Here is a 26,375-nt window from a genome sequence, read left to right on the forward strand (position 1 = left end):
TTAGCTTCATTACACTGGCTCCCAGTATGTTTTAGAATTGACTTTAAAATTTTATTGATCACTTTTAAAGCTCTTCATGGCCTCTCACCTTGTTATATTTCTGACCTTTTAGTCCCATACGCACCAGCACGTACCTTGAGATCCTCGGGCAGAGGTCTGCTGTCTGTTCCAGAGTCTCGACTGAAAACTAAAGGGGACAGAGCGTTTGCTGTCAGGGCCCCGAGGCTCTGGAACAGCCTGCCCGAGGAAATCAGGTCAGCTGAGTCAGTGAACTCTTTTAAGTCCCTTCTTAAAACATACTTTTATGGGAGAGCCTTTCCCGATCTTATTTGACTTTATTTTATCCCTTTTATTTTATTGTATTTTACTACTTTTATATTTATCTTAAACGTGTATTTTAGTCTTTTCAATGTTTTCATGCTTTTATCTTGTATTATTTTTGTATTATTGTCTCTTGGGTATTATTGTCTTTACACTTGTTAAAGCACTTTGTAACTTGTTTTTGAAAAGTGCTCTACAAATAAAGATTATTATTATTATTATTATTATTATTATTATTTAGTGGGGACTCATTTCTGCGACGGATAAATACATACTGGTGCTCTAGTGAGCATTTGGTGCAGCAGGACAGTGGCTCAAACAAACTAGGTCAATTGATTGGTGGTTTGGATCTTTTCCAGGGGTTTGTTGGGAATAAGACAAATGTATAATATCCCCTGACCTTGCTATAGTTAGAATTATTCACTTGTTATTTCTGAGTCATGATACTCACAGTCTTCTTGCCGTTTTGGAGCCTGTTCAGCAGTAACCTGACTGTGTCTTTGTTCTGACTCAGTCCCATGGTGTTGAGGGCATCAAGAGCAGAGCCAGAGCAGCCCTGCAGGCGGAGTTCTGCCCCTAGAGCGGCCTGCAGGAAGTTGTTCTTCCAGATGTTCCTGGTGAAGAGCGGGATGGAGAGTGCCACCACGGCCCGGCGCTCCAGCAGCGTCTGCGCATGCTCTTCTGACAGCTTGCTGCCAAACAAAAAAAACAGAAAAGATGCTCATCACATCAAAAAACTAAAATGAACCATCTACACCAGCAGGATTCTTCAACGTTTTTGGCCAGTGACCCGTGTTACAGCTCTGTGGACTGTGTGAACTGAGCGCCAGCGTGACGAGACTCAGACTTACTGGCTGCTCTTGGAGAGGGCGTTGATGTCAGGGAACAGTGAGGTGAGGCAGGTGGTGACGAGTGGAGCTTTTTCCTGGACCCAGCTTAGACAGCGCTGCCAGGGGAAGGACGACAGCGGCTTCTTGTTCGACACCTTCTGATGGAAGGGATTGTCCGTCTGCCTTGTCAGAGCCTTCATCTGCAACACCACCAGGAATCATCAAGAAACAATTACATAATAATAAAAAAACAAGTGCTATTTATTGAGACCTAAAGCAGGTTATGTTTGTCCTGGTCTACAGGTGTATCCACCAGGAGATCCTCTGTTCTCACCTCCTGTTTCAGCTGTTTGCTCCAGAACTCCATCATAGGCTTCCGCGCGCCTTTGGCAGACCATAGCATTTTGAAAGCGGTCTTGTAGCAGGACTTGCTCACCAGTAGCGCCGCTTTGCTTATCTTACCCATCCTGCGGCCTTTCTTCTTGTCTCTCATCTCTGACTGCGGTCACCACCAAGAACAGAAACATAAATAATCAAAGCTTCTTAATGCATCCCAAGTGTGTGAAACATGATCACACAATTTCTAGTCCACTGTATAGAGAATAACAATTCAGGAAATACTAAAAATTAGCAAAAACAGTGAACCTTAAGCAGTTGCGTACACAGTGTAGTTTACTTGCTTTGCTTTTCTCGTCTCTTGATTTGTACCATGTGAACCAAAATGAGCTATTATATGGTATTTATATTTTACATTATTTAGTATTTTCATGCACAATAACACATTTATATTGTTCTTATGTTGTTTAGAGCAAAGAGATAACTTCTGGCTTTCTTTCTCTGTATTTGGAAATAGAGGTGCAATTACGGAAACAGGTTAAAAATCCGGATAGAATATTTCTTTGGACGAGAATGAAGTCAACATGATGAGATAACATTTAGTAGGCTCTAAGTTAAAAGCGAATTTTACATAATAACGTGTTGTTACTTTCTGCTATCGGAAACTGTTCTCATCCTGTCTGCTCTCCCTGGACCCCCGCCCGGTTAATATATTCCCATGAACTGTTCAAGGACCTGCTCAACGGCCTATCATCCTCTGGACTCTCAGCTACGGTTCCCTCCTGCACTGCATTGCAGCCTCCAACCTGGTTCTGCAGCATCGAGTCTTCCAGTCTGCTTCGCTCTTCCTCGGCTCAATTTTCGATCACTTCAACCCTGCAATAAATATTTCTCTTTTATCAAACTCCAGTCTCCTCGCTCTCTTAGTCCAGCACTTGGGACTACTAGCCTAGCCGCAATAAAAGTTAAACAACCTTTTGGTAATAATGACATGCTGTTATTATGTAGCCTACACACTGTAAAGAAACGTTCACGCACCCACAGTCAGTGACCGCCGTTCGTTATCCCCCCCCCCCCCAGGTTTCTCCCTCACTCATGTCATTGCCAGAACTTTTTGGGCATTCATCCTTCTGTTGTTGTGCTTTCTATGAAATACATAACTGTATCTGGTGAAATTAGACCCACCAGTAACAGACCCCCCGCGGCGCCTTCAAAGATTCGCTGTTAATTAGAAGCTCAAAAAACGACATTGGGGCCAACCCTAAAACCAACATGATGAGAAGTTTAAATGACCAGAATAAAGTTGGAATGATGAGAATGAAGTCAAAATGTGAAATTAAAGTTGAAATGGTACTTCAACTTTATTCTCATCATTTCCACTTTATTATCAAAATCAATAAAAATCTTCATCGTTTTTCCCCTTACTGTGGCACTAATACTCCGGTCGGATATTAGCTCTGTGACTTATAATAACACAGTGGAGAGACAACCTGAGGCTAATAATAATGTAATATCGCATGAACTGTGATTCCACGGTTATCAATATATCGCCATACTATCAGTCACACACCTGTTTTTTCGTAGGCTTCAGCCACATGTACCGCTTCCCGTTCATTCTGCGTTTGCATTTGCTTCTGATGAACTGCACGCAGGTCTCACAGAGGAAGGACTTGTCCTGGACCGCAGAGTCCGGGAAGGCCCACTGCACGGTCTCTGGGGTGGTGAAGGTAAACACCGCCCTCCGGTTAAAGCTGCGGCCCTGCCGCTCGAACTCGGACTTGCAGCAGGAGCAGTTCCTGTCCTCCGGCCGCCCGGTACGCCGGCGTCCACGTCGCTGTACACCGGGGGAGGCAGTACTGACAAATTTAGGGGCTGCTGTCTTCTGGGAGTCCTCTTCGGTTAGCAGCGGCGGCGTAGCGGACGCTTCCACATCATTTCCAACGGGGCAGTCCACCTCCGCACCCAAGGCCGGTTCGGGAAGTTCTACCGGCGCGCTCTGCTCGGGCTCAGCCGGTACATTAAAGCTGTCCTGCACGGGGAATCCGCCGTCAGTCCCCGGAGTACCGGAGGAGGAGGACGCCTCCGTGGAAGTAACGTGACAGTTACTGGCCGAGGAGTGAGCATAGTCGTGCTCGGACGGGGGGCATGTTTCCTCCTCGTTCACCGCGTTGGTCTCGGTGTTTTCACTCGCCATAGTGCGCGGAGGGGCTCCGGTTTTTGTCTTTTAGTCGAAATACGCAGAAAGAAATACTCTATCGGCGATCATCGCTCTTCGCGGAGCAGAAAGCTAATAACAGTACGAGCTAACACCGGAGCCCGCCACAACAAAGTCCGGGACTTCCAGACATATGTTTCAGAGTTAAACTCTCCAGGACGCTTTAAGGGACGTGTGCAGCAACGTTTTTAAATATTAGAAAGCGGCAGAGACCAAATAAAGACAGTTGTTGAAGTAGGAACTGTTCCAGAGCAGATGGAAATCACAAGAGTTGTAACCACTAACCAACAGGATGTAGCCGTTGATATACACAATAGTTTCCGTGTTTCTGTTGACCGGCAGGCTGCTGCTTCTGCTGCTGCTGGTGGTGGTGGCGCCCCCAGGCGGTGGGAGGCAGACACGACACGTCTCTCCTTTATACAGGACAGGCAGATGCAGCCGCTGAAGAGGTGAACGTTGTAACAATAAATATACACACAAACAACAACGTTGCTCATATCACGGTGAAACTTTACAAGCTGAATGTATACATAAATGGAAGTTTTTAATTACAAATTTTAAATGTTTTTTATTTGTTAATATGCCAAGTAGGTGTGCGCTAAATTTGCATATCACACAAATCCATTTTCCAGCATGTTCCTATGCGCGATTGATCGTTTAGTTGTTTGGTCTATAAAATGTCAGAAAATGGTGAAAAAGGTCTAGCAGTGTTTCCCAAAGCTCAAGAAGACATCCTCAAATGTTTTATTTTGTCCACAACCCAAAGATACTCAGTTTATAGTTGACAACTAATCGATTAATCGTTGCAGCTTGTTGCACCCCCCGGTCATGATGTAGATTTATCAGTATTAGGCTATGTAAGGTGCAGTTGACTTCATGCGGACACAGGTGCGTTCAAGATGACTGCAGGTGACCTTTTGCTGAGGACATGCCTTATTTTAACTCCAGCATTCAATCACTTTAGGTGTGTTTGATTTCATGCGCCGCTGCGTGCCGCTGACTATCAATGGCGAAAGTCAGCCACAGTCATCTCGAACGCACCTGACTCATGTTGTGTCTGTTTCGCAGTTGTTTCAAGTCCAGGCTGGGCGCTTGGCTCTCTCTCTGGTCCACCTTCCAGTCATGACAGCAGCAGACTGACAGAGACTGCTACCAATTTGAATTCTTTTGATTGTTGTTTTTTTCTTATATTTCTGATGGGACTGGTAGTTCAGTTTTCATGGCTTTATTTCTGTTTGTTTAGTTTAGGGATTGGTTTAGGGTAGAGGGGAAGCCTCCAGATCCTATGGCCCTTTGTGGGCTGGTCTGGAGGGCTTCCCTTCTTTTGTTTGTTTTGGCCAGCCCACCAGACTTAATATTTAGCTTGAGTTAAATTTTGACTTCTTTTATGGTTTATTTAATAAACTTGTGTTTTTTTTGGTACAGCTCCCGGACTCTTTGATTATGTTTGACCACCTTTAAGCTTTGGTGGGGGTCTTAACACAACTCTAGTTAATATACTCAGATATTACACCCTATACTCATTTGAACAAATAAGTAATGTAATTGTAAATTTATAAATGATAAATACTGTAAATTATAACTTAATATAGACTATTAATAATACAGAAAAGAACAGACTACTTTTCCTACCATTAATAAAAATACATTGATTGTTTTAAGGTTACTCCAAACTTTTTTTCTGGGGTTGGTGGTTTTAACAACCTGGAGGAGTTTACATTTTACAATTAAAATCTTACACAATGGTGGCTATTTTATAGGCCAAATTCCAGTATTTCTAGATTTTCTAGACAGTATTTAAATTTTAGTATTTAGAATTTCATTATACATTTACACATAAAGATGAAATGTTAATGTATTTGACAGAAAAGACAAGATAGAACTTTATATAAATAAATAATATAAGGGGTACTTATGATCTCAGTGTTTCTAAAAATCCTCTCAGAATCAAAAAGAGGTTTATTGCCAAGTAGTATTTTACATGTACAATATGGTGATAAGTGATAAGAGGGCTAGAAATAAATGAATTATAAAATATATAAATATGGAATAAACAGATATGCAAGTTATAAAAGAATTATAGAACTATGTGTAAAAGAAAAACTCAACAATGTAGCAGTTACTTACATGTGCATTGCTCTGGGGTCCAATCCATTGCAGGGGGAGAGGAATTGTATTTTTATAAATATAAAATTGACAACATATAAAAATATAATATATATATAATATGTACCATATTGCACTTTTCTATAGCTCAGAAAAAATCACTATAATACATGTATTTAATATTATGTATAATACATTTATTTAATATTATGTATAAAACATTTATTTTATTGTTCTCACAAAAACTCTTGATTTGTCAGGTTTTATTTTGATAGGTCTTACCGGAAGTTTCCTCACAGTCAGTGGCGTAGCTAATAACTGATGGATGTAAATGGATGGTTAGCTCGGAGCTTTTACCTCCAGGTGTGTGTGCTGGTAAAGCAGCAGTCGGGAGTGATGGAGTGGTTATAGGTAAGACCGGTAAGACTTTTTAAAAATGTTATTTAACCTGTTAAAGTGACGGTGTGACGCATTCACGTCATGCTAACTAGCTAGCTCCATTCAGCTGCAGAGGGAGACAGCAGTGTTCAGCTAATCATCACACACAAAAGGTTATCTTCACCTTCACGTGTTTTTAATATGCTGCTTCATCTTCATGTGTCAATATTATGTAGAAAAACATTTTATAGTATGACGCCGTCCAGCATCAGAGACTCTTAATCGAACACCGGAAAATCAGCTGACTGTGTCAACAACAGCTGATCATCACAGTAGAGTTTGGATTTTATTGCTCTGGATTCAGGCGCACCTTACAAAGTCGTTACTCAGTTGAACTGATAGGGCTGCAATGAAAGATTATTCCCATTGTCTGAACAATGTCTGAAAATGATGATGTCACAGTTTCCTAAATTTACAAATTACTTGTTTTTGTCCAACCATTAATCAAAAACCCAAATATATCCAATTGATAAAGATCAAAAACCCTCACAATTGAGAAGCTCAACCCCTTTCAATTTGAATACATTTCCCCTACATGTTATGTTAACCTGTAGTGTTGGGGAGAAACTATAGTTACATGTAATTTAGTTATATAAATTAATTACAAATAAATATATCCTATAATCCATTACAATTAATGGGGAAATGTGTAATTAAATTACAGTTGAATGAAAATGTTCATGATTAGTTTGGTGGTTACATCTAAATGTTCGATAAGAAGCTAGGCTACAAGTTGAATAATACTTTGTTGTACGTTTTTCATGTGCACAATGTCTTCTTTTGCCATTTCTAGCCACAGCTGTTTAGTAACGTTTGATGAGACTCCCATCTGCCTGCTAAACTGCCTCTTAAGCTGTCTTTTCAAAATGGTTAACAGCTGAAAACCTTCACTAGAAATTTAGAAAAGGAATCATAAAGTAATTAAATGTAATAAGGTCCATAACTTTGATAAAGTGATTGAAATAATTACACTACTATTGCATTTTAAATAGGGTAACTTGTAATCGGCAGCCTATTACATTTCCAAAGTAACCCTCCCAAAACTGTAAACCTTTATGAGAGGATGTTAGATTGTGGTTTGATTAATCAGAATAACCAACTATTCAAGAGACAGGGGACCTCAGTTGTCCCATATTGAACCTCTACCCAACCTAAAGACATATCTTCTTCAATAATAAATGTAACACTATGGTTCTCTGATTATTGAAAAACTTACAAATAGCAAATGGGGAAACTGGAGTAATATTTGAGGTGAAAGGCATTTTCTTTGCAAACAAAAGTTTAAGGACAAAACATTTCATTTAGCTGACGCTTTTATCCAAAGCGACTTACAATTGCAATACACGTCAGAGGCTGCATGCCTCTGGAGCAACTAGGGGTGTCCTGCTCAGGGACACATTGGTGCATGGGTCACAGTGGGGGTTTGAACCCGGGTGTCTCACACCAAAGGAATAGTCTTATCCATTGCGCCATTGGGTAGATAAGTTTGTCTAGTGAACAACAGTCTTAAAACTAAATGAACTCACCAGAGAAAGTGAACGGCCAACTCCTAATAAGATTTTTAAACAGCACTTATTAAATTTACACAGTACCCTGGGTACGAGTCGCTCTAGCCTGATTGACAGGTCGTCATGGTAACGACTTGTCAATCATAGATAATCCCGCCCTGAAACATACTCTGCTTCATGGTCTATTTTAAAATAAATAATTTACTAAATCAACATCGTTTTGTATTGAAGAAGACTTGAAACTAGTGATTGAGACCATAAACTCATCAGAAAAGTGTTTACTGAGGTAATAAATCAGATGAAAAGTAGGGTCATTTTACCATTATTTCAAATGGAGCTGGACTTCTTTTTGCCACCAGAAGTGTCGCCCCCTGCTGGTCGTTCAATAGAATGCAGGTTTCTCTCATTAGAGAAGCTGGAACCAGTGATTGTTTAGTATCTTTGTTTGAAGATAAACCCACAACCAACCTAACATCAGTTACATTACTTGCTGTGTCATTGTTTGCTTTTTATCATGGTATTTGTTATGGTATTGGATTTCTCCAGGATCGGTTACCCCACAGTTAAAGGTACAATGTGTAAGGTATGGCCAGAATTTAATTGTAAAACATTAAAAAAATTTACATTATCAACAGAGTACTAGGTTTTCCAATCATCATGGGGGGAAGTGTGTCGAATGCTGAGCTGAAATCCATAAACAGTATTCTCATGTAGGTGTTGGTTTTCTCAAGGCGTATGAAGGCTGAGTGGATGGCAGTGGAGATGACATCCTCTGTGGATCTGTTCGTTCTGAAAGCAAACTGGTGAGGGTCCAGGCTGGCTGGGATGTTGTTCTTCATGTGCTGTAGAACCAGTACTTCATCAGAATGGGGGTGAGAGCCACAGGATGGTAGTCATTCAGACTGGACACAGCAGACCTTTTAGGTACAGAAACGATGGTGGCTGTGTTGAAGCAGGTGGAAACTCTCTCCTTAGACAGTGATATGTTGAAAATGTCAGTAATAACATTAACTAGCTGATTGGCACATGTTTTTAGTACACAGCCAGGGATGTTTTCAGCCCCAGCTGATTTACTCATATTCACTCTCAGCAGGACTCCCCTCACATCTACCGTGGATACTGTCAGTGGCCGGTCCTCTGGAGGTGGAGTAGACTTTACAGCTGACTCTTTGTTGAGGAGATCAAAGTGAGAAGAAAAGGTGTTAAGTTCAACTAACTAACTAACTTTCTTGACATCTGACTCAAAAACCAGCCTTGTTGGCTCTGGATAGAGCCCTCACCTCTCCATTGATCCAGGCTTTCTAGTTTGGGAATGATTTTATTGTCTTAGTGATCACCACATCATCAACACATTTCCTGACATATGATGTCACAGATATATTCGTCTGGACTGCTGTGGTTTTCCTGGGTGGCGGCCTCTCTCTGAACATGTGCCAGTCTGTGCATTAAAACCAGTCCTGTAGAGGTGCTGTAGCCTCATCTATCCACACCTCATAGCATCAAAGCACAAATCTCCATAATCAGACAGATTTAAATAGTAATTTATCTATAAATGTTTTTCAAAGACAGTAAAAATAGCAGGTAGTTACTGCAGTACAGCTGCAATGCAGATCCAGCAGATACAAAGTGATATTACTGTCCCATTTAAGTCGTGTTTATGTCCACCTGATGAATGTAAGTCCAATATTGCTCTTCCCCAACCCCTGAGAAAAATATCTGTCTCTTTAGCTGCTAAATGTTCCACTTTCTTCACCAGCTAGTCTCTGACTGTGTCTGTCTGCTGTTGGACAGATAGTGGACCATGGGTTTGTCAGAGCTTGTTTGCTAAAAACAGCTGCCTGCTGCTTCTGGAAACAACACTGATGAGAGCTGTGAGACCATCTCAAAACAGTAAAGTTGTAGGCTGGAAAACTAAAACAATGAGATGAAAGAAGCTATAAAGCTTGTGGGAGGAAAAACCTTCAGCAGGGCCAGATGTCTTCAGGTCCTCGTGCATACTGCTTCTTCTTAACTAAAACAATTGAGTTGAATTCAATGCAGTAAAGATTTGCTGGGCTATGCAGCAATTGAACAGGCTCAGTTGTGAATTCATTTATATTTCAACACACGCTCCTCCTGATAGGTTGTTGGAGTATTCCTAACTGGTCCATAATCAAAACAAATAAGTCAGTGAGCCTGTGATTGGTTATGAATTAAAACAGGATCGTATGCCACTAGGCTTTTACCCATGTGAAGGCGCAAGGAAACTACACTCTATAAGTCAAACGCCTGCCTTATCTGTGCAAGCTTGTTCGCAGCAAAGCAGTGCCAGGCACCCCACTATACTGAGACTCTTCTCTGTAACTCCTTCATTAACAAGCCTAGGTACACATTCGTTCTGGTATGCACGGGTCAAGATGTTCTGCTTCTCTTATGTGCTTCGGACCATCAGTGCTTCACGTTTTCTATTATTAAAATTAACCCTTTTCTTTCTTTTTTAATTACGGAGCCGGGGGAATGGGGCACTCTGCGCTCTTTAAAATATGATTTTTACCATTAAGGGCTTTGAAGGTGAGCAGAAGGATTTTAAATTCTGAATTTTACAGGGAGCCAGTGCAGAGAAGCTAATACAGGAGGGGAAATATGATCTCTTTTCCTAGTTCTTGTCAGTACACGTGCCGCAGCATTCTGGATCAACTGGATAGTCTTAAGGGAGAAATTCAGGCAGCCCGATAATAAGGAATTGCAATAATCCAGCCAGAAGTAACACATGCATGGACTAGTTATTCCGCATCATTTTTAGACAGGATGTTCATGATATTTGCAATGTTAACGTAAGGGAGGGGAAAAGGCAGTCCTTGAAGTTGGTTTTATGTGGGAGAAAGAACATGTCCTGATCAAAGTTAACTCCCAAATTCCTGACGTTGGTGCTGTCTTCTGATTGGAAATGACCTGAAGCATGTTACCAGGCTGTTGTTGCCCCTGAGCGTGCAGCAATTGAGAAGCTTCCGGTCAGCAATCTGATGCGAACGCGAAAGTCCCATGAACCTGAATTCTATTGAACGGCCAAATGGTTCCAAAAAGAAGTCCAGTTCCATTGGAAATAATGGTAAAATGACCCTACTGCTCAGCTGATTTATTACCTTAGTAAACACTTTCCTAATGAGTTTATGGTCTCAATCACAAGTTTCATATCTTCTTCAATACAACACGGTGTTCATTTAGTAAATTATGGTCTCATTTATTTTAAAATAGACCATAAAGCAGAGTATGCTTCAGGGCGGAAATATCTGATTGACAAATCGTTACTATGGCAACCTGTCAATCAGACTAGAGTGAATCGTACCCACGGAACTGTGTAAATTTAACCAGCGCCGTCGAAAAAGCTTATTAGGAGTTGGCTGTTCACTTTCTCTGCTGAGTATATTTAGTTTTAAGACTGTTGTTCTCTAGATAAAATGTCAGTTAACGTGAATTACAGATGCACCTAGCTAAGCAAGCTAGCTAGCTAGCTCCACACACGGCAGTTAGCTCCACCGTCTCGTCCAAATACGGGCACGTCCGCTGCCGCTAGTTGCATAAAATCGGCCAAACTCAAGGCTTCAAACGGCAGTCCACAAACCAACGGGTGATGCCACAATGTCGTCTACTTCAGTCTATGGTGTACAGATAGACTGAGCGTAGCTGTGCAGAGCAAATGACCATAAATGGAATACTTGCTCCGTGTAGAGCCGTTGGGAGAAAAAGCTGTTGAAAACAGACCGTTCAGAACAGGAGGAAATCTGAAGTTTTGGCTCACCGGTTTTCTTTTAAATACTTCTACCTCATTATTTGAAGCTTTGGCCATGTTTAACATGAACATCCAACATTGTAACATTGTAGATTAGTCAAAATATGGAAAACATGACAGGTCTCCTTTAAAGGTTCGGTGTGTAAGTTTTTGTGATCTCTAGAGGTGAGGGTTGCAAATTGCAACCAATGGCTCATTGTGCATTCCTTTGCTCTGCGGATGAAAAATGTACTTTATAATAAATGTATTAATTCTGATGGCAATTGTGAATTCAGCTGTTAAAAAAAACTTTTTCTCCATGAGGTTGTACATTTTAATTTGTAAATCCAACAACAAAAAGGCATTAATAAATATAATAATATTAATAAATAATAAAACATATAGTAATCTTTTAATATCTTTATCTAATATAGACTACCCCTGGCAAAGTAAAATTTGTGTATTTTTATTTATTTGTATACTGTTCTGTATACTTATTTATGGCCCGTGTACACTTTCTTCCTGTTTTTGCAATAAAGATTTGAAGAGGAAAACAAATCAGATAATTCCGACATCACATGAATGCACCATTAGTCACAGCTCCCCCCCCCCCCCCCCCCCTTCAAGTGCGGAGGAGAAGCTACAGTGGCCGACACGCTCTGTTGGCTCTTGCTAAATGATACGCCTGATCCATAGACTGTATATAAAAATCCGGCCTGATTCTCCATTTGTCTAAATTTCACTTCTTTTCTTACTTCTAACAAACCAGACGACGACGACTACTACTAGTACTTCTTCTTCCCTTGTCTTTCTACGTATTCAACGTAGTGACAGAAAATGCTCTCTATTATGTCCGTTTTGGGCTGCTGTAGAAATATGGCAGCACAATATGACGACTTCCATGTAAGGGGACCTGCTGTGTATGTAGTTAGAAATGCTTTTGCTCATTATAAGGTAATAAAAACAGAACGGTTCATTATGTAAGGTCTTTAGACACCACGGAAAACATAGTTATGTATATTATATTGTTGTTTCTGTCAATAGATCCTCCTAAATATTACACACTGGACCTTTAAATCTGAGATTTAAGGAACAAGGTCCACAGCTCGTCCTTCTGTTTCTCACAGGCTGGCAGTTTGTGGACACATCAGGGACGCAACACTAATCAGCCAGATGATGTCTGGGCCGTGGAAACGCAGCATCAGCTGGCTGATTATCTCCATGGAAACCATTTCACAAGCTGTTTATCGTCTTGTTTCAGGTGTTGGTGGAAACAGAAATGATCTTTACAACCGTCTGACCTGAAGAGAAACAACACAGACAGCCCAGGGCTGCAGATGGAGAATGGAGACCTGGGTCACATGGTGTGCGAGTGTGTGTGTGTGGGCGCAGTTCTGTTTTTTACTTCGCTGCAGACATTTTTCAGTCTGAACTGTCCTGCTTTCTGGCACTTCAGCCTTTGGCCAGTTGAACAATGTCTGACATTTGAATGATGGCACATGCCTTCATACTGTCTTTGTTTATTGTCTTTCTCAGCTCAAAGTGAGGACATTTTGGTTTGTCCTCACTATGAGCGGGACCTTCAAGTAGTTTTTTGAGGGTTAAAATTAGGTTTTAGGAATTAGGTTTAGATTCAGTTCAGAGATTTACAGTTTGAACTTTCACTGTCCCATTACTCATTTATCTGCTGATACTGAGTAAAGATACCAGTGCTCTCTATTTCCAAATTCAGCATCTGTATACATCACAGTGGATAATTCAGGCCCGCTGTGACTTTGTGAATATCCGATAGTGTGGATCAGTCACATCATGAGTGATACCCAATCTGCTCGATAGTTATTTTCGTCCCCAATAACAATGCAATGTATATGTTTTTTTTTTTATGTTTAATTTAACGGTTCTGGTTATGCGTTTAGTTGTTATGGTTAGGGTTAGAGGCTCCAAAATGCATTATATCACTGTCCTAGTTTTAAGACTTTTTTGTTGATTTATCAGAATAATGTCTACTTGAACATTTGGAGATGTAAATATGTGTAGGGAAAAATATACAGAAGCAGTGTGGTGTTACGTATGATATTAGATTTGGTTTTATTTTAAATATACATTACAGTGTGGATAGAAGATGTAGTCACCTGAGCACAGATGAGCTGATGATGTCAGTAAGAATGCTGTTGTCCCAATTAAGTCTCCCAGTGTGGCAGTTGAGTCCCAGTTAAGAGTGTATGTACTACATGCCTTCTGTTCACAGACAAGCCAAGTTTAAACTCGCAAGAACACAAAATTGTTGATGGTGTACTCTGTATTGAGAAAGGCCTTCATTGTTGTCTGACTGCAATGTTGTTCCTGCTCTGTCTAGATGGGGGAGCCTGTGACTCTGAATGTGGGCGGCTGTGTGTACAGCACGTCTCTGTCCACGCTGCAGCGCTACCCAGACTCGATGCTGGGAGCCATGTTCAGAGGCGACCTCCCCACCGTCAGGGACGCACACGGAAACTACTTCATTGACCGCGACGGCCTGCTGTTTCGGTGAGTGTGTATTTGTGGCTAGCTCATCAGATGAATCATATTTACCCTGCTGTAAACTCAGTATCCAAACATATGTAGTCTGTATGGATTAAGTTTGTGATTGTCAGATTGAGACATGCTAGCACGCCAATATGCCAAATGTTACATGCGAAACACCGTCAGGTTAACTTCAAATAAGTATTTGTTTGCATAGCAGCATTTTAGCTTTAGCAACAACATGACTTTTTCTCTGCCGTCACCTATGAGACAAACACGCCATTTCTGCGATAATGATTTTCTTGATGATACTGAAAAATATTTTTGGCTGAGAACTCACAATAGCTTTTGAGCTCTCCACGTACTCAGCTTGCTGCTTCTGCGTGAGATGGTTAAATCAATTTGTTGCATTGCCCCCTTTTCTTGTTATAGTCTTCTTGCACTTCTTACATATTACCATTAGGGCTGCAACTAATGACTATTTTCATACTCGACTAATCTGTTTATTATTTATTTGATTAGTCGACTAGTCACAATTATTTTTGTCACCCCCTAACCCTAATTAAACCATTTAACTAATTAAATATCTTTAAAGTGAATAACTGATCTCCAACACACAGCCTATCTAGCTAACCTTACCATTAGGTGACTGAGTTTTACTATTCAGACACCAGTGTCAACGCCAGGGAACCAGGGAAGAAGACAAGACAGCGTAGACTACTCCTATAATTCACTGATTTATACAAACTTTAAAACTTGTAACTGTTTCAAGAAAGATTTTTGCTTTGGAACTATATAAAATAAAAACAAATTAAAAGCAAGTACTAAAACCCCAACTGTACACTAACAATGTAATGTCTGTTTGGAACAATAAAGCAACAGTCCCTTTTCATACTACTACTGTAACTTATTTTTCAGTTTTATAAGTGGGGAATGTTCTGTAGGCTACATCACAAGCCAGCTGTTCCTTTATGTACTTTAAACCATTACTCATTACTAATAACTTTTTTAAAGCTGGGTCTCCGACATTGCCAGTGTTGTTAGACCGATTTGTGCTGCTGTGTTTATGAGCGTGAGAGAGACGAGCGAGAGGATGTACTGCGCGAATGCACTATGGCGCGGATCTGCAATCAAATACAGTGGAAGCGATACTGCCCTCTGCGTTGTGCTGTATAGTAAGCCAGGAAACACGTCTCAGGATTATCTTGGACCAGTTTATTCACAGGCAGCTACAACAGCAGCAACAGGTCTGTAATTGTGAAGAAACAAAACATTCACAGCTCCTGCGTAACATCATGAGTAAAATCACTAAATGCTTCATGCTAGTAAGCGTCACTCTCCAAAGCACACTCTAGCGGAGCAAGTCACAAAATAGCCTCATGACACGCACGTGCTGATTGCTAAACATCTCCTTCCTTAGCAGGTTTAAAATTAACTTCAAAACGTAACAATGTAAACAAGGATATTTTTCAAGTGGGTTCGGTGACTTAACTTCATTATTTACAACCAAATAAAATGTAAATAGTAGGAGCAACGAAATGCCGTACCTAGACGTCAATCAAAGTGCGGTAAGTGCGGTTACCAAAATAAAGTGTCCACTATACTTCCCGTGGTAAAACTCTAACATTTCCTCTTAGGAAAGAAATATCCCCGTCACATAAAGACCATTATAAACGTAACACATTCATGAAAAGAAACGCATTAAAACCGTTCCATAATGTTTGATATAAAGAAAAAGAAAAACATTGTAGTGGAAATATTAACTGCATCCTTCAAAATAAAACCCTGTGTTACAATATATACTGAAATGTACAGAGTCCTGTCCACACCATAGCGCAACACCATCCCACTACCACACCAGCACTTCCTGAAATGTTCCTGAAATGAAGATTGCTATCTCTCCCTTAAACGGCGTCTATGTAACGATGCGTCGACAATGAAATTTCCCGTCAAACGAATATTTAAAGTTGACGTCGTCGACTAATAGTTGCAGCCCTAATTACCATGTGTTGTACACCTGATCTTTTGTAACCAAACACTACTTAAAATCGCTCCTCCATGGAGCTGGTAGCAACCCCAGCAAGATGGCGGCGCTCAGGGCAGCTGAGGTATTTTGGTGTGCTCTGTTTGTTTTGTTTATGTTTGTTTTGTTTATGTTTGTTAACTTTGCATTCTGCTGCGATACCTGGCCCTTTCACCAGAGAAGAGCTCATAAACATCAGGGGTCATCAGTGGAATTATTGGACATTCTGGTCAAAACTTCACTGTATTGTTCATGCGGTGAGACACCGGAGGAGGGGGAGGAGGTCCAGTATGCTGGTGTGACTACGCCGAAGAGGACACCGCACGCCGCTACAGGGAATATTTCTCTGCAACATGCGCTCACTGTGCAATAAACTGGACATACTTCAGCTACTGGTGGGGAAAAACAGAGACTTTTATTCATCTTCTGTTCTGTGCTTCAAGGAGACGTGGCTGTCTGGATCAATAGCTCCGCGCTGCAGCAGGCTGGCTTCCAGGTCTACAGAGCGGACCGCGACACGGACCTCTCCGGCACAGTAAGCAGGGCCCATCACGCCATCCCCCGTGCTCCAGTGGGTCACTCTGATCATGTCACGGTCCACCTGATTCCTGCATACAGACAGAAACTAAAACTCTGTAAACCTATATTTAGGACATCTAAGCAGTGGACCAGTGAAGCTGGACTGCACTGACCGGGATGTTTTCAGGACTGCTACCAACAACCTGGATGAGTTTACAGAGGCTGTGACGTCCTACATCAGTTTCTGTGAGGACAGCTGTATACCAACACGCACCAGGGTGAGTTATAACAATGACAAACCCTGATTCACAGCTAAGCTCAGACAGCTGAGGTTGGATAAGGAAGAGGCGTTTAGGAAAGGTGACCGGTCCAGGTTTAAGGAGTCAAAGTACAGGTTTACCAAGGCGGTGCAAGATGCTAAACAGCTGTATGCAGAGACTACAACACCAGTTCTCAAGAAATGACTCTGCTTCTGTTGGGAGAGGATTCAGACAGACCACCAGCTACAAACCTAAATCCCCCTACTCCATGAACGACTCAAGCCTTGCCAACGAGTTGAACCAGTTTTACTGTCGCTTTGAAAAACAATGGGACAGACCTGACACCGTCCCCCGTCACACCACTGATCGGCCACAGTCCACCATCACACCCCCCGGCTCCTCCTCCTCTCTTACCATCCTGGAGAGGGAAATCAACAGACTGTTCAGGAGGCAGAAACCTCGCAAAGCAGCTGGGCCGGACTCTGTCTCCCCATCCACCCTGAAGCACTGAGCTGATCAGCTGTCTGCGGTGTTCACAGACATTTTTAACACCTCACTGGAGACATGCCATGTGCCAGCATGCTTCAAAGCATCATCATCCCTGTCCTCAAAAAGGCTAGGACCACAGGACTAAACGACTACAGAGCCGTCGCCCTGATGATGAAGAGAAAAGGCCGGGCTAGGCCAGCTGAAGGCCCGTCCTTACACTCACCACTTTAGACTTTGTCAAAAATACTCAAATAGCTCGCCAAAGTTGTCAATAATTTATAGTCTAAAACTTCTCTGGAGACGGTCAAGAATCTGTGCAAAAGAGTTTTTATTCCAGTAAAGGACAGCAAAACCCTAGTAACATCCTAGCAGGCATCACGATGGAACAGAGTACGCAGTCAGCGAACATTGCCTTATATATCACCTCAAACTCCGCCCTTCAGGTGGGCATTCTACTCAGTCTCCTCCTCCTCTCCACCTTCGTGTTCGCTGACAGCACCCTCTCTGATGGTGAACTTTTTTATCCCCTGCTGCTATCTAGTGGTTTCTTACATGTAAAGTTTTGTTAATTTTAACCCTTTCTCTACCTTTTTGTATCATCAAGTTAGTTGTTTTTAGCTGTTCTTTATCATAATTTTGTTACAATATAGCCTTTTATATTTTTAAACACTCCGGATCAGAAATTCACCATCCACCAACCTAGTCACACCATATTTTTTAAAAACATATTCTTGTATAATTTGACACTATTAAAACTTAAACACACACAATTATATTTTTAAAAAAGATTAACATAATTCTCTTAAACGTTAACATATCAAACGTAAGTATATAGTGTTGTACCTCCTAAAAAGGACTGGCCACACAAAATAGCCTCTTACATGTCATCTTATTCATTGGTACGTGACCTGTAGCAGGTGTTCACCTGATGACTCATTCCTACTACTATACAGCATGTTAATCTAGACTTTAAGCAAACATTACCTCATCATTTTATCTGGACTCTAAGCAAATATTACTTGCATATGTTAGCAAGACTTTTGCTTTTTCCTAAATTAACATGGCCGTACTGTCAGTGATTTCAGTAGTTTCACTTCACATGTAGCAACATAGGAAGGTTACAATCTTACACAGAATAAAACAGTTATACAATCTATAATGTCAGAGCAAACACTAATCAAACTATCATTTTACTAGTGATTAAAACACTTCTATAGTAGGTTAACATACACAAGATTAAAAATTACACAACACTGAAATCTGTGGTTATGAAGTCCTTTGAGCGCCTTGTGTTGTCCCACCTAAAATCCTTCAGACCCACTCCTGGACCCCCTGCAGTTCATCTACAGAGCCAACAGATCTGTAGATAATGCAGTAAACATTCACGTCCCTTCACTACATCCTCCAGCACCTGGACTCCCCAGGAACCTACCCCAGGATCCTGTTTGTGGATTTCAGCTCTGCTTTCAACACCATCATCCCGGCCCTGCTGCAGGACAAGGTCTCCCAGCTGAACGTGCCTGACTCCACCTGCAGGTGGATCACAGACTTCCTGACGGACAGGAAGCAGCATGTTAAGCTGGGAAAACATGTCTCTGACTCCAGGACCATCAACACCGGATCCCCTCAGTGCTGCGTTCCTTCCCCTCTGCTCTTCTCCCTGTACACTAACAGCTGCACCTCCAGTCACCAGTCCATTATGCTACTGAAATTTGCCAGTCAGTCCGCCTACAGGTGGGAGATCGACCATCTGGTGACTTGGTCCAGCCAGAACAGTCTGGAGCTCAACGCTCTGAAGACAGTGGAGATGATGGTAGATTTTAGAAAGAGCCCAGCCGCACCCTCCTTCCGCTTCCTGGGCACCATCATCTCCCAGGACCTCAAGTGGGAGCTGAACATTACCTCCCTCACCAAGAAGAGGATGTACTTCCTGCGGCAGCTGAAGAAGTTCAGCCTACTAAGGACAATGATGGTGCACTTCTACACCGCCATCATTGAGTCCATCCTCACCTCCTCCATCACCATCTGGTATCATTCGGTCTGCAGAGAAGGTGATTGATTGTCACCTTCCGTCTCTTCAGGACCTGTACACCTCCAGGACTCAAGGACAGTTTTTCCGATGGCAGTGGGCTTCCTCAACAAGCCCTGAGTCCCCACTGTCACTGACTCTCATGCCCCCCTCCCCAGACATGCACACTCATACGCACTCCTGACCCCACACTTGACAACAATGCTCAACTGTGCTTTATGCTCATGTTGTGAATTTTTGCACATACTTGCTAGCATTGTATTGTAATTTTTGATATCCTTACTTTTTATATATTTCTATTTATGTTCATGTGTACTGTAAGCACCAATTTATACCAAGGGAAATTCCTCATATGTGAAAATGTACCTGGCAATAAAACTGATTCTGATGTTACTTTTGCTTTCAGCCATGCTTGTTGAGATGTAGGGCTGGGCGATATGGCCATAAATGTTATCACGATAAAAATGTCATATCAGTCAACTTTTACTATCACTATAAATTTCAAGTTTAAACAGATGGTTAATTGTGTTTTTAAACTTTTCTTTATGGTCAGAACATGAAAAACAAATTTGAGGTAAAACAAAAAAATATTAAAATCTTTTTTTATAAAAAATAATAATAAAAGTAAAATTAAGTAAAATCTTTTTACAGTCCCTTTTCCTCAACAAGTAAATATCTTAATAGAAAAATTAAGCCCTAATTTGTTTGTTCGTCAAATGAATTAAATCATACATTTATTAAACATTTATTGAACATTTGTTATATTTTTGTTGAGGAAAATTATATTGCAATAATTATTATTGTTTAATTGCACGGCCCTATCACAATATGAATCATATTCAAACTTATACACACATATCGTCAACAATATGATATGGCACACGCCTATTAGCCTGCTCACTTGCTAATCATTATCGTCGTATACAGTTGGTGGCCGCATTTTAGGTACACCTTTGTGTACCTGGGGCAGATGTCTTCAGGTCCTCTCACCCACATGTACTTTCATTCCTTCTTTTTCTTTCTTTTCAATTAAACACTTGAATCCAGTAGAGTTCAAACTTCAAAGCAACATAATTTTACTAAAAATTCAATGATATGCATGTGAATCCGAGCTGGTCCCAAGGAGAAACTGGTCAAGCTCTGTTGTACATTCATTATATGTACACCATATACTCTCTTCTGCTCCACCTTTTGTGACTGCAAAGCCAAACTTTTCTAAACTCATCCTGTCTGCTTTTGACATCTGCTTATCCTGATTTTTTGACCATACTTGTCTCCATCGGGTAACAATGGTGTATTTTCCCTGCATCATACTATTAAGAAATAAAAGCTTTATTGCAGCATCAATCAATAGACGTCAGTAGACATAGACCCTTGCAATTGGAAAATGTGCTTGTTTGTGTGCTGAAATCAAAGAGAAGGTGAAGGCCATCCAGACCCTTGTTCCCCAGAGTGTATACGTAAATGGGAACACTCCTGTGTGGGGGAGGCAGTGAGACTCGGCATCAAACAACGAGCTCCCCTCTACAGGAATGCAAAAGTGATAGCGTGTAGGCAAAGGCCTGCACTTCTAATAACACAGCTTGTCTGATGGATAAACTTGATTCTCTTATATCTCAATGATGATCAAGAAGATTTTTTTTGTGTGTGTTATTTATATATATATATATATATATATATATATAAATAAATGATCACACCTTTCAAATACTGGGTAGGATTCACTTTTGCCTCCTGAACAGCTTAAGTTCTTGGTGGCAGGGTTCAGCAAGGTGCTAGACACACCTTAGTAGTGTTGTAGTACTCGGGACTGGTCTTGGTCTCGAGACCACTTTTTGATGGTCTTGGTGTCGTCTCGGACTCGACCGCATTTGTTTTGTCTCGGTCATTGGGGACTCGGGATTTTATTTCAAAACCATAACTTTTGTAATATCAATAAATTGCTTTTGCATTGTCTGATTTATTTGTTAAGATCCTAACTTTGATTTGATGTAAAACGTATTGCTTCAAATGCAACCAATAACCCTAATTAAAAATCACTCCTAACCGCGATGATAAACATGGAAAAAGAGTTTTGAATAAAGATGCTTATGTTGATTTCAGCTCTAAGTGTTTGTATGAGGGTGTTTTAATGGGAATGTGGATCTTTCAGATCAATTTGAGAAGTACCTAGTGTCCAGATATGAGTCTTCACTTCCATAGTCCTCCACTGGTTTTTACATTATAATTGCACTCAAGGAGCAGGAGCACACACGTAGTATAAATATGTCTATAATACATTGTTTGTTAATAAACTCTGTATTTCTTGAACAATTTTTACTGTGCTCCTAAATTTCTTTGTGTGCTCTGAAAAACTTTCATTTAGGAGCACATGTACTCCTTTTACTTTTATTTTATTGTATTTTACTAATTTTATATTTATCTTAAACGTGTATTTTAGTCTTTTCATGCTTTTATCTTGTATTGTTTTTGTATTATTGTCTCTTGGGTATTATTGTCTTTACACTTGTTAAAGCACTTTGTAACTTGTTTTTGAAAAGTGCTCTACAAATAAAGATTATTATTATTATTACTCATTGTGATGAGGGTTAGCATAGAGCCCTGGCACTTCAGCATCGCTGCTGAATAAAAATTTCTTACCTATATTTTTGTTTATGTCAATAAATCTTGTGTGCAAACCATAGAAACAAATAATTTGTGTATCCACAGTCTAATATATCTTATTCCTCTGTGCCATAGAGCTCCATTGTTGTTTAAAAACTATTAAAAACACATGAGTTGGCCTCACTGTTGCACTGGGTGACATGTTCCTTCATTACCATGAACTGTTGTTTGTTTTGACTCAATCCCAGAAACACCTTCCTGCTACCGGAAATGCTCACTAGAGAAGCAAACGTGTATTAATCCACCACTGAAAATAGTCCCCAACAAATGCACTATTTCCTCCTCTTTGAGTAATGTTTGTAACAGTGAGCAGCTCTTTCAGGAAATGACTGAGTCATTTTTTAGAAAGGAAATCAAATTACATTTCAGTAGGAACCAATGGGCTTGAGGCTGAGAGTCTCAAACAGAGTGGGGAAGTCAAAGTATTGCAAGACTTTTAATGGGATTTGTTGGCAAAAATAAATAGAATAACACAAACCTTGTCCTTTTAAAAGAGAAAATAATCTGGACTTGTACAGCAGCTCTCTTCGCTCCTGTTCTGACTTAATTGACAGCTCAGAGTTTGAGAGAATCATCAGCTCAGCAGTCTGGACTGATCCTGTCTCTGTTTCTGCTGTTTCAGCTATATCCTCAACTTCCTGCGGACGTCCGAGCTGACGCTGCCATGCGACTTCAAGGAGACTGAGCTGCTCAGGAAGGAGGCCGACTTCTATCAGATCGAGCCCCTGATCCAGTGCCTGGGAGACCCCAAACCCATGCTGCCCTACCCCACTGACACCTACGAAGAGGTGGTGGAGCTGTCCAGCACCAGGAAGCTGTCCAAGTACTCCAACCCTGTCGCAGTCATCATCACCCAGCTCACCATCACCACCAAGGTCTGTGGGAGCAGCGGTTGGGTTGTATTGATGAGTCAAGGCATAATACTTAGTGATAGCTTCAGACCCTCCTCTCTGCTTCTGTCTGTATTTTCCATGTTCATTCATGGAGTCAGACAACTTGGAATAACCACTAACTTTCACTAATTTTGAAACATTTCTCCTCTTTAATTTGTTCTGCTTAGCGCAAATATGCACCTCTTTGACTTATGCCACATCTTTCTATTGACTGTGCTGCCTTTAAATATCACATTGCATCATACAATACAACTGAACAACCACATTCACCACTTTTACTTTGGAAATTGGAGTCTACTAATGTTTAATTTATACTTCTGTGTCGAATCTACGCCATAAGTACGCTGTAGACTACATGTTGCTGCGTACCCTGCGCCAAAAATGTAACTACACGTTGCAACAATGCACTCTGCAAGAACTGTGACTGGTCAGCTTGGTAGCATCGCATTTTCTCCTGTGCATTTCCGGCTTGTCCTTCTGCCTCAGTCGGTTCAAGGGTTGTACATACCATCTCCTCCTCCGACTTCTCTCATTTCTGCATTTTAGTAATTTCACTAAATGTAACTACTGTTCAACATCGATCAGCTCCAACGTGATCCCCTTAGTTTTAGTCACCATTGTTTGTAGTAGCCTACACCAGTGAAGAAGAAGAAACTCGACACAGTCGAACATAGAAACCCCACCGCCAGCTAGCATTTTGGTGGTGTAATTGCATGTATAAATTGGCCTTAAGGTGTTTCAGACCAGGTTCATATATCATGTCTCTTCTCTTAACATTCTCATCTCTATATTTGTATACTTAGTTCTGTTATGCTGATACTGTACATTATGTATACGGTATATGCTAAATTTTAAATAAGTAGTCACATTACTCTCTTTCTTCATTAGGTCCACGCAGTGTTGCAGTCCATCTCCAGCAGTTTCACAAAGTGGAACAAACACATGATGGACACGAGAGACTACCAGGTGTCCTTCACCTTCGGACCATGTGACCATCAACAGGAAGTCAGCCTGCGTGTCCACCTGCTCGACTTCATCTCCAAAGCTGTATGCAACATTTATCTCATCTTTAACATGTGTAGAAATTATTTGTTTACATCAGTCAGAGTACTTTAGTTTAATGAATTCTGACATTGACACGAGGAAATTAGATTATAGCTCGTTACTGCTGGCTGTTTTGTTTTTTTGCTTAGTGGTCAACATTACAGTGTTTATTTTGTTTAAAAACATGAAAGCAGAATGTTTCATCATGTACAGGTGTATTAAATACTTATGTGGAAAAGCAGTAAATAAAACATCACAAATCAAGTCTTTACATTTTCAAAATAATAGGTTATCATGAAACAACATGGTGTATTTTTTTAAATTATGGCGAAACGAATAATGTAAATTTATGTGATTATTTATTTTGCTTGTGTCGTTATTTTCCAGGGTTTCACAATACGCAACACGCGTGTTCACCACATGAGCGAACGGGCCAATGAGAACACAGTGGAACATCACTGGACGTTCTGCCGACGAGCTCACAAAGTCAACGACTGACTGATGGACTCATTGACGGATGGAAGATGTGATGGGGTGTATGCAGACAGACAGAGACTTGTTGTTGGTGGTTTTGTTGTTATGTGTTAATGTTTTGTATGACGTGTGTTCGTTTTGAGTCATTCCCTCATTCTCGTCAGACTTAAAGCAGGAGGTGAGGTTCACATAAGGATAGCACACTAGCCACATGTGGTACATTATCATATATTACCGTAGCTTTATCATAGACTCTAAATGACCAAAAGTATGTGGACAGCCCTCCAGTCTTAATGCTACAGAATACAATGATGTTTTAGACATTAATGTGCTTTCACCTTTGTGTCAGAAGTTTGAGGAAGTTGCTTTCTTGTTTCAACATGATGATCCTGCTGTGCACAAAGCCAGCTCTGTAAAAAAAAATGGCTTTCTAAGTTTGGTGTGGAAGAACATGACTAACCTGCACGTAGCCCTGACCTCAAAACCATCCAACCATCCATTTGGAATGAACTGGAACACCGACTGGGAGCCTGACCTGATCACTAACATCAGTTTTGGAGCTCACTGATGCTCTTGTGGCTGAATGGGGGAAAAAAGTTTTCAGCCAGGTTCAACCTCTGGTGGAAAGAATAATACCCATGGGTTTGGAATCACATGTTCAATTATCACGTACTGTATAGCTGCAGTGTTCTGGTAAAAGTAAAATGTTTTTGACCACATAATGTATGGTAGCTACATTTCTGACATATCAGCATTATCACAAATCTGTTGTTCGCCAATGACCAGTAATTGATAGCAATTGCAAATAAAAGAATCTGGACAATTAAGGTAACTTTTTTCACCCTCAGTTCTTCTTTTATCCACATATCTCCTAAAGATAGGCCAATTTTAGACCAATTTAAAGGATAGGACGTCTAACAGCCAGGTGCCGATATTTTTGACAGACAAGTGTTTCTTGCTGTAATAATCCCTCCTGTTCATTCTGGACATCAAGATATCCCTTCCTAGCATGCATCCAATGTAAGCGATAGGGGACACAATCCATTGTCTTCATTCTGTGTAAAAAATATATTCAAATGTTTTATTTTAAGCTGATGCAAGGCTTCAGAAATTGAGTATCTTCTGTAGTCACTGTTGTTTTTGTATAAAATGGCCTCTTTATGTTTCCCCTGACAGTGTTTCTGTGCAGAGCTGCAGTGGAAAGATAAAACAAAGAGGGAAGGTTATTAAAAGGTTGTAACTTTTCAAGACACCTGCTTGATTTGTCTTAACTGAGACTGCTGTGTGTGCAGATAAACTTTCAAATACATTTTACAGAGAAACAGGACTGCGTATTTTGTCCCTAATTGCTTAGGAAGGTATCTCTTAATGTCTAGGATGAACAGGAGGAATGATTACAGCAAGCAAAATCTTTTTCAAGGTTGTTTTAAGACAGCAAGACTCTCTTACTTGGAGAAGTTGAAATGTTTGAGCCAATGTCCTCTTTTTGAGTAACAAGATTGTTGTTTAAGACAAACAATTAGTTTTGATTATCTCAGGTGTAGTGAACCTACTCTTTGTCAATGAAATTATTTGTAAAATAAACAAATGAGAGTAATAGGATTCAATGTGTATTTAGTTTTTGGCTATTGTGGAAAGGGTGTATAACTAAAGTAATAAGAGACAATTAGACGCAAGTTAATGTTATATGATGATACTAAGTTCAATTGGCTATGAGTTTCAGGCTAAAGGCTAAAGGACATCAACTTGGCCACAAAATGCAGAGTTTGCTTTTGCCTTACTGCTTTGTTGGTTTTGTCAGCTGGTATGGTGCTCAGACGGCCCCTCGACTAGCGGCTAGGTTCTTTGGCATTCACGGTCCCTCAGCGGCTTGGCACGGCACACGGCCGGTTGCCAGGACTGGGCTTTCCGCTAGTGGGTTTGTCCCGGGGTGCCGTCAACCTCGGCTGGTAGCAGCGGGAACTCTTGCAGTGATA

General features: G+C 40.8%; 2 protein-coding genes and 1 long non-coding RNA gene across 8 annotated transcripts in view; 2 read left to right on the forward strand and 1 right to left on the reverse strand.

The window, feature by feature from the left end:
- LOC123987050 (coiled-coil domain-containing protein 180-like) overlaps positions 1-3,981 on the reverse strand; it is a 10,852-nt gene extending 6,871 nt beyond the window's left edge. The window contains exons 1-4 of the mRNA XM_046075610.1: positions 3,058-3,981; positions 1,486-1,650; positions 1,173-1,351; positions 773-1,013 (exon numbers count right to left, since the gene is read on the reverse strand). Of these exons, the coding sequence (XP_045931566.1) occupies positions 773-1,013; positions 1,173-1,351; positions 1,486-1,650; positions 3,058-3,681 (1,209 nt within the window). The 5' untranslated portion in view covers positions 3,682-3,981. The remainder of the gene's footprint in view (positions 1-772; positions 1,014-1,172; positions 1,352-1,485; positions 1,651-3,057) is intronic.
- Positions 3,135-5,121, forward strand: LOC123987052. The gene is made up of 2 exons (XR_006829056.1): positions 3,135-4,151; positions 4,771-5,121. It is a non-coding gene; the product is annotated as an uncharacterized LOC123987052 (long non-coding RNA).
- A 977-nt stretch (positions 5,122-6,098) lies between these two features.
- On the forward strand, positions 6,099-25,226 carry kctd6a (potassium channel tetramerization domain containing 6a). 6 transcript variants are annotated; one of them, XM_046075612.1, is made up of 6 exons: positions 6,107-6,228; positions 12,764-12,876; positions 13,859-14,028; positions 22,611-22,863; positions 23,770-23,928; positions 24,313-25,226. In XM_046075612.1, exons 2-6 carry the CDS (start codon positions 12,847-12,849, stop codon positions 24,421-24,423), a joined length of 723 nt encoding a protein of 240 aa, XP_045931568.1. In that variant the 5' UTR covers positions 6,107-6,228; positions 12,764-12,846; the 3' UTR covers positions 24,424-25,226. The 6 variants fall into 6 exon arrangements, with proteins under 6 accessions (XP_045931572.1, XP_045931568.1, XP_045931570.1 ...); XM_046075614.1 differs by having other exon boundaries at positions 12,764-12,866; XM_046075611.1 differs by having other exon boundaries at positions 6,107-6,219.
- Positions 25,227-26,375: the final 1,149 nt, after the last annotated feature.

This window comes from Micropterus dolomieu, linkage group LG18, assembly GCF_021292245.1.
Source record: "Micropterus dolomieu isolate WLL.071019.BEF.003 ecotype Adirondacks linkage group LG18, ASM2129224v1, whole genome shotgun sequence".
NCBI classification, from domain to species: domain Eukaryota; kingdom Metazoa; phylum Chordata; class Actinopteri; order Centrarchiformes; family Centrarchidae; genus Micropterus; species Micropterus dolomieu.

Coding starts and splice junctions, on each gene's coding strand:
- kctd6a (XM_046075612.1), top strand. CDS start 12,847: ATGGAGACCTGGGTCACATGGTGTGCGAGT. Junction 14,029..22,610: donor CGCGACGGCCTGCTGTTTCG/GTGAGTGTGTAT, acceptor CTGCTGTTTCAG/CTATATCCTCAACTTCCTGC. Junction 22,864..23,769: donor AGCTCACCATCACCACCAAG/GTCTGTGGGAGC, acceptor TTTCTTCATTAG/GTCCACGCAGTGTTGCAGTC.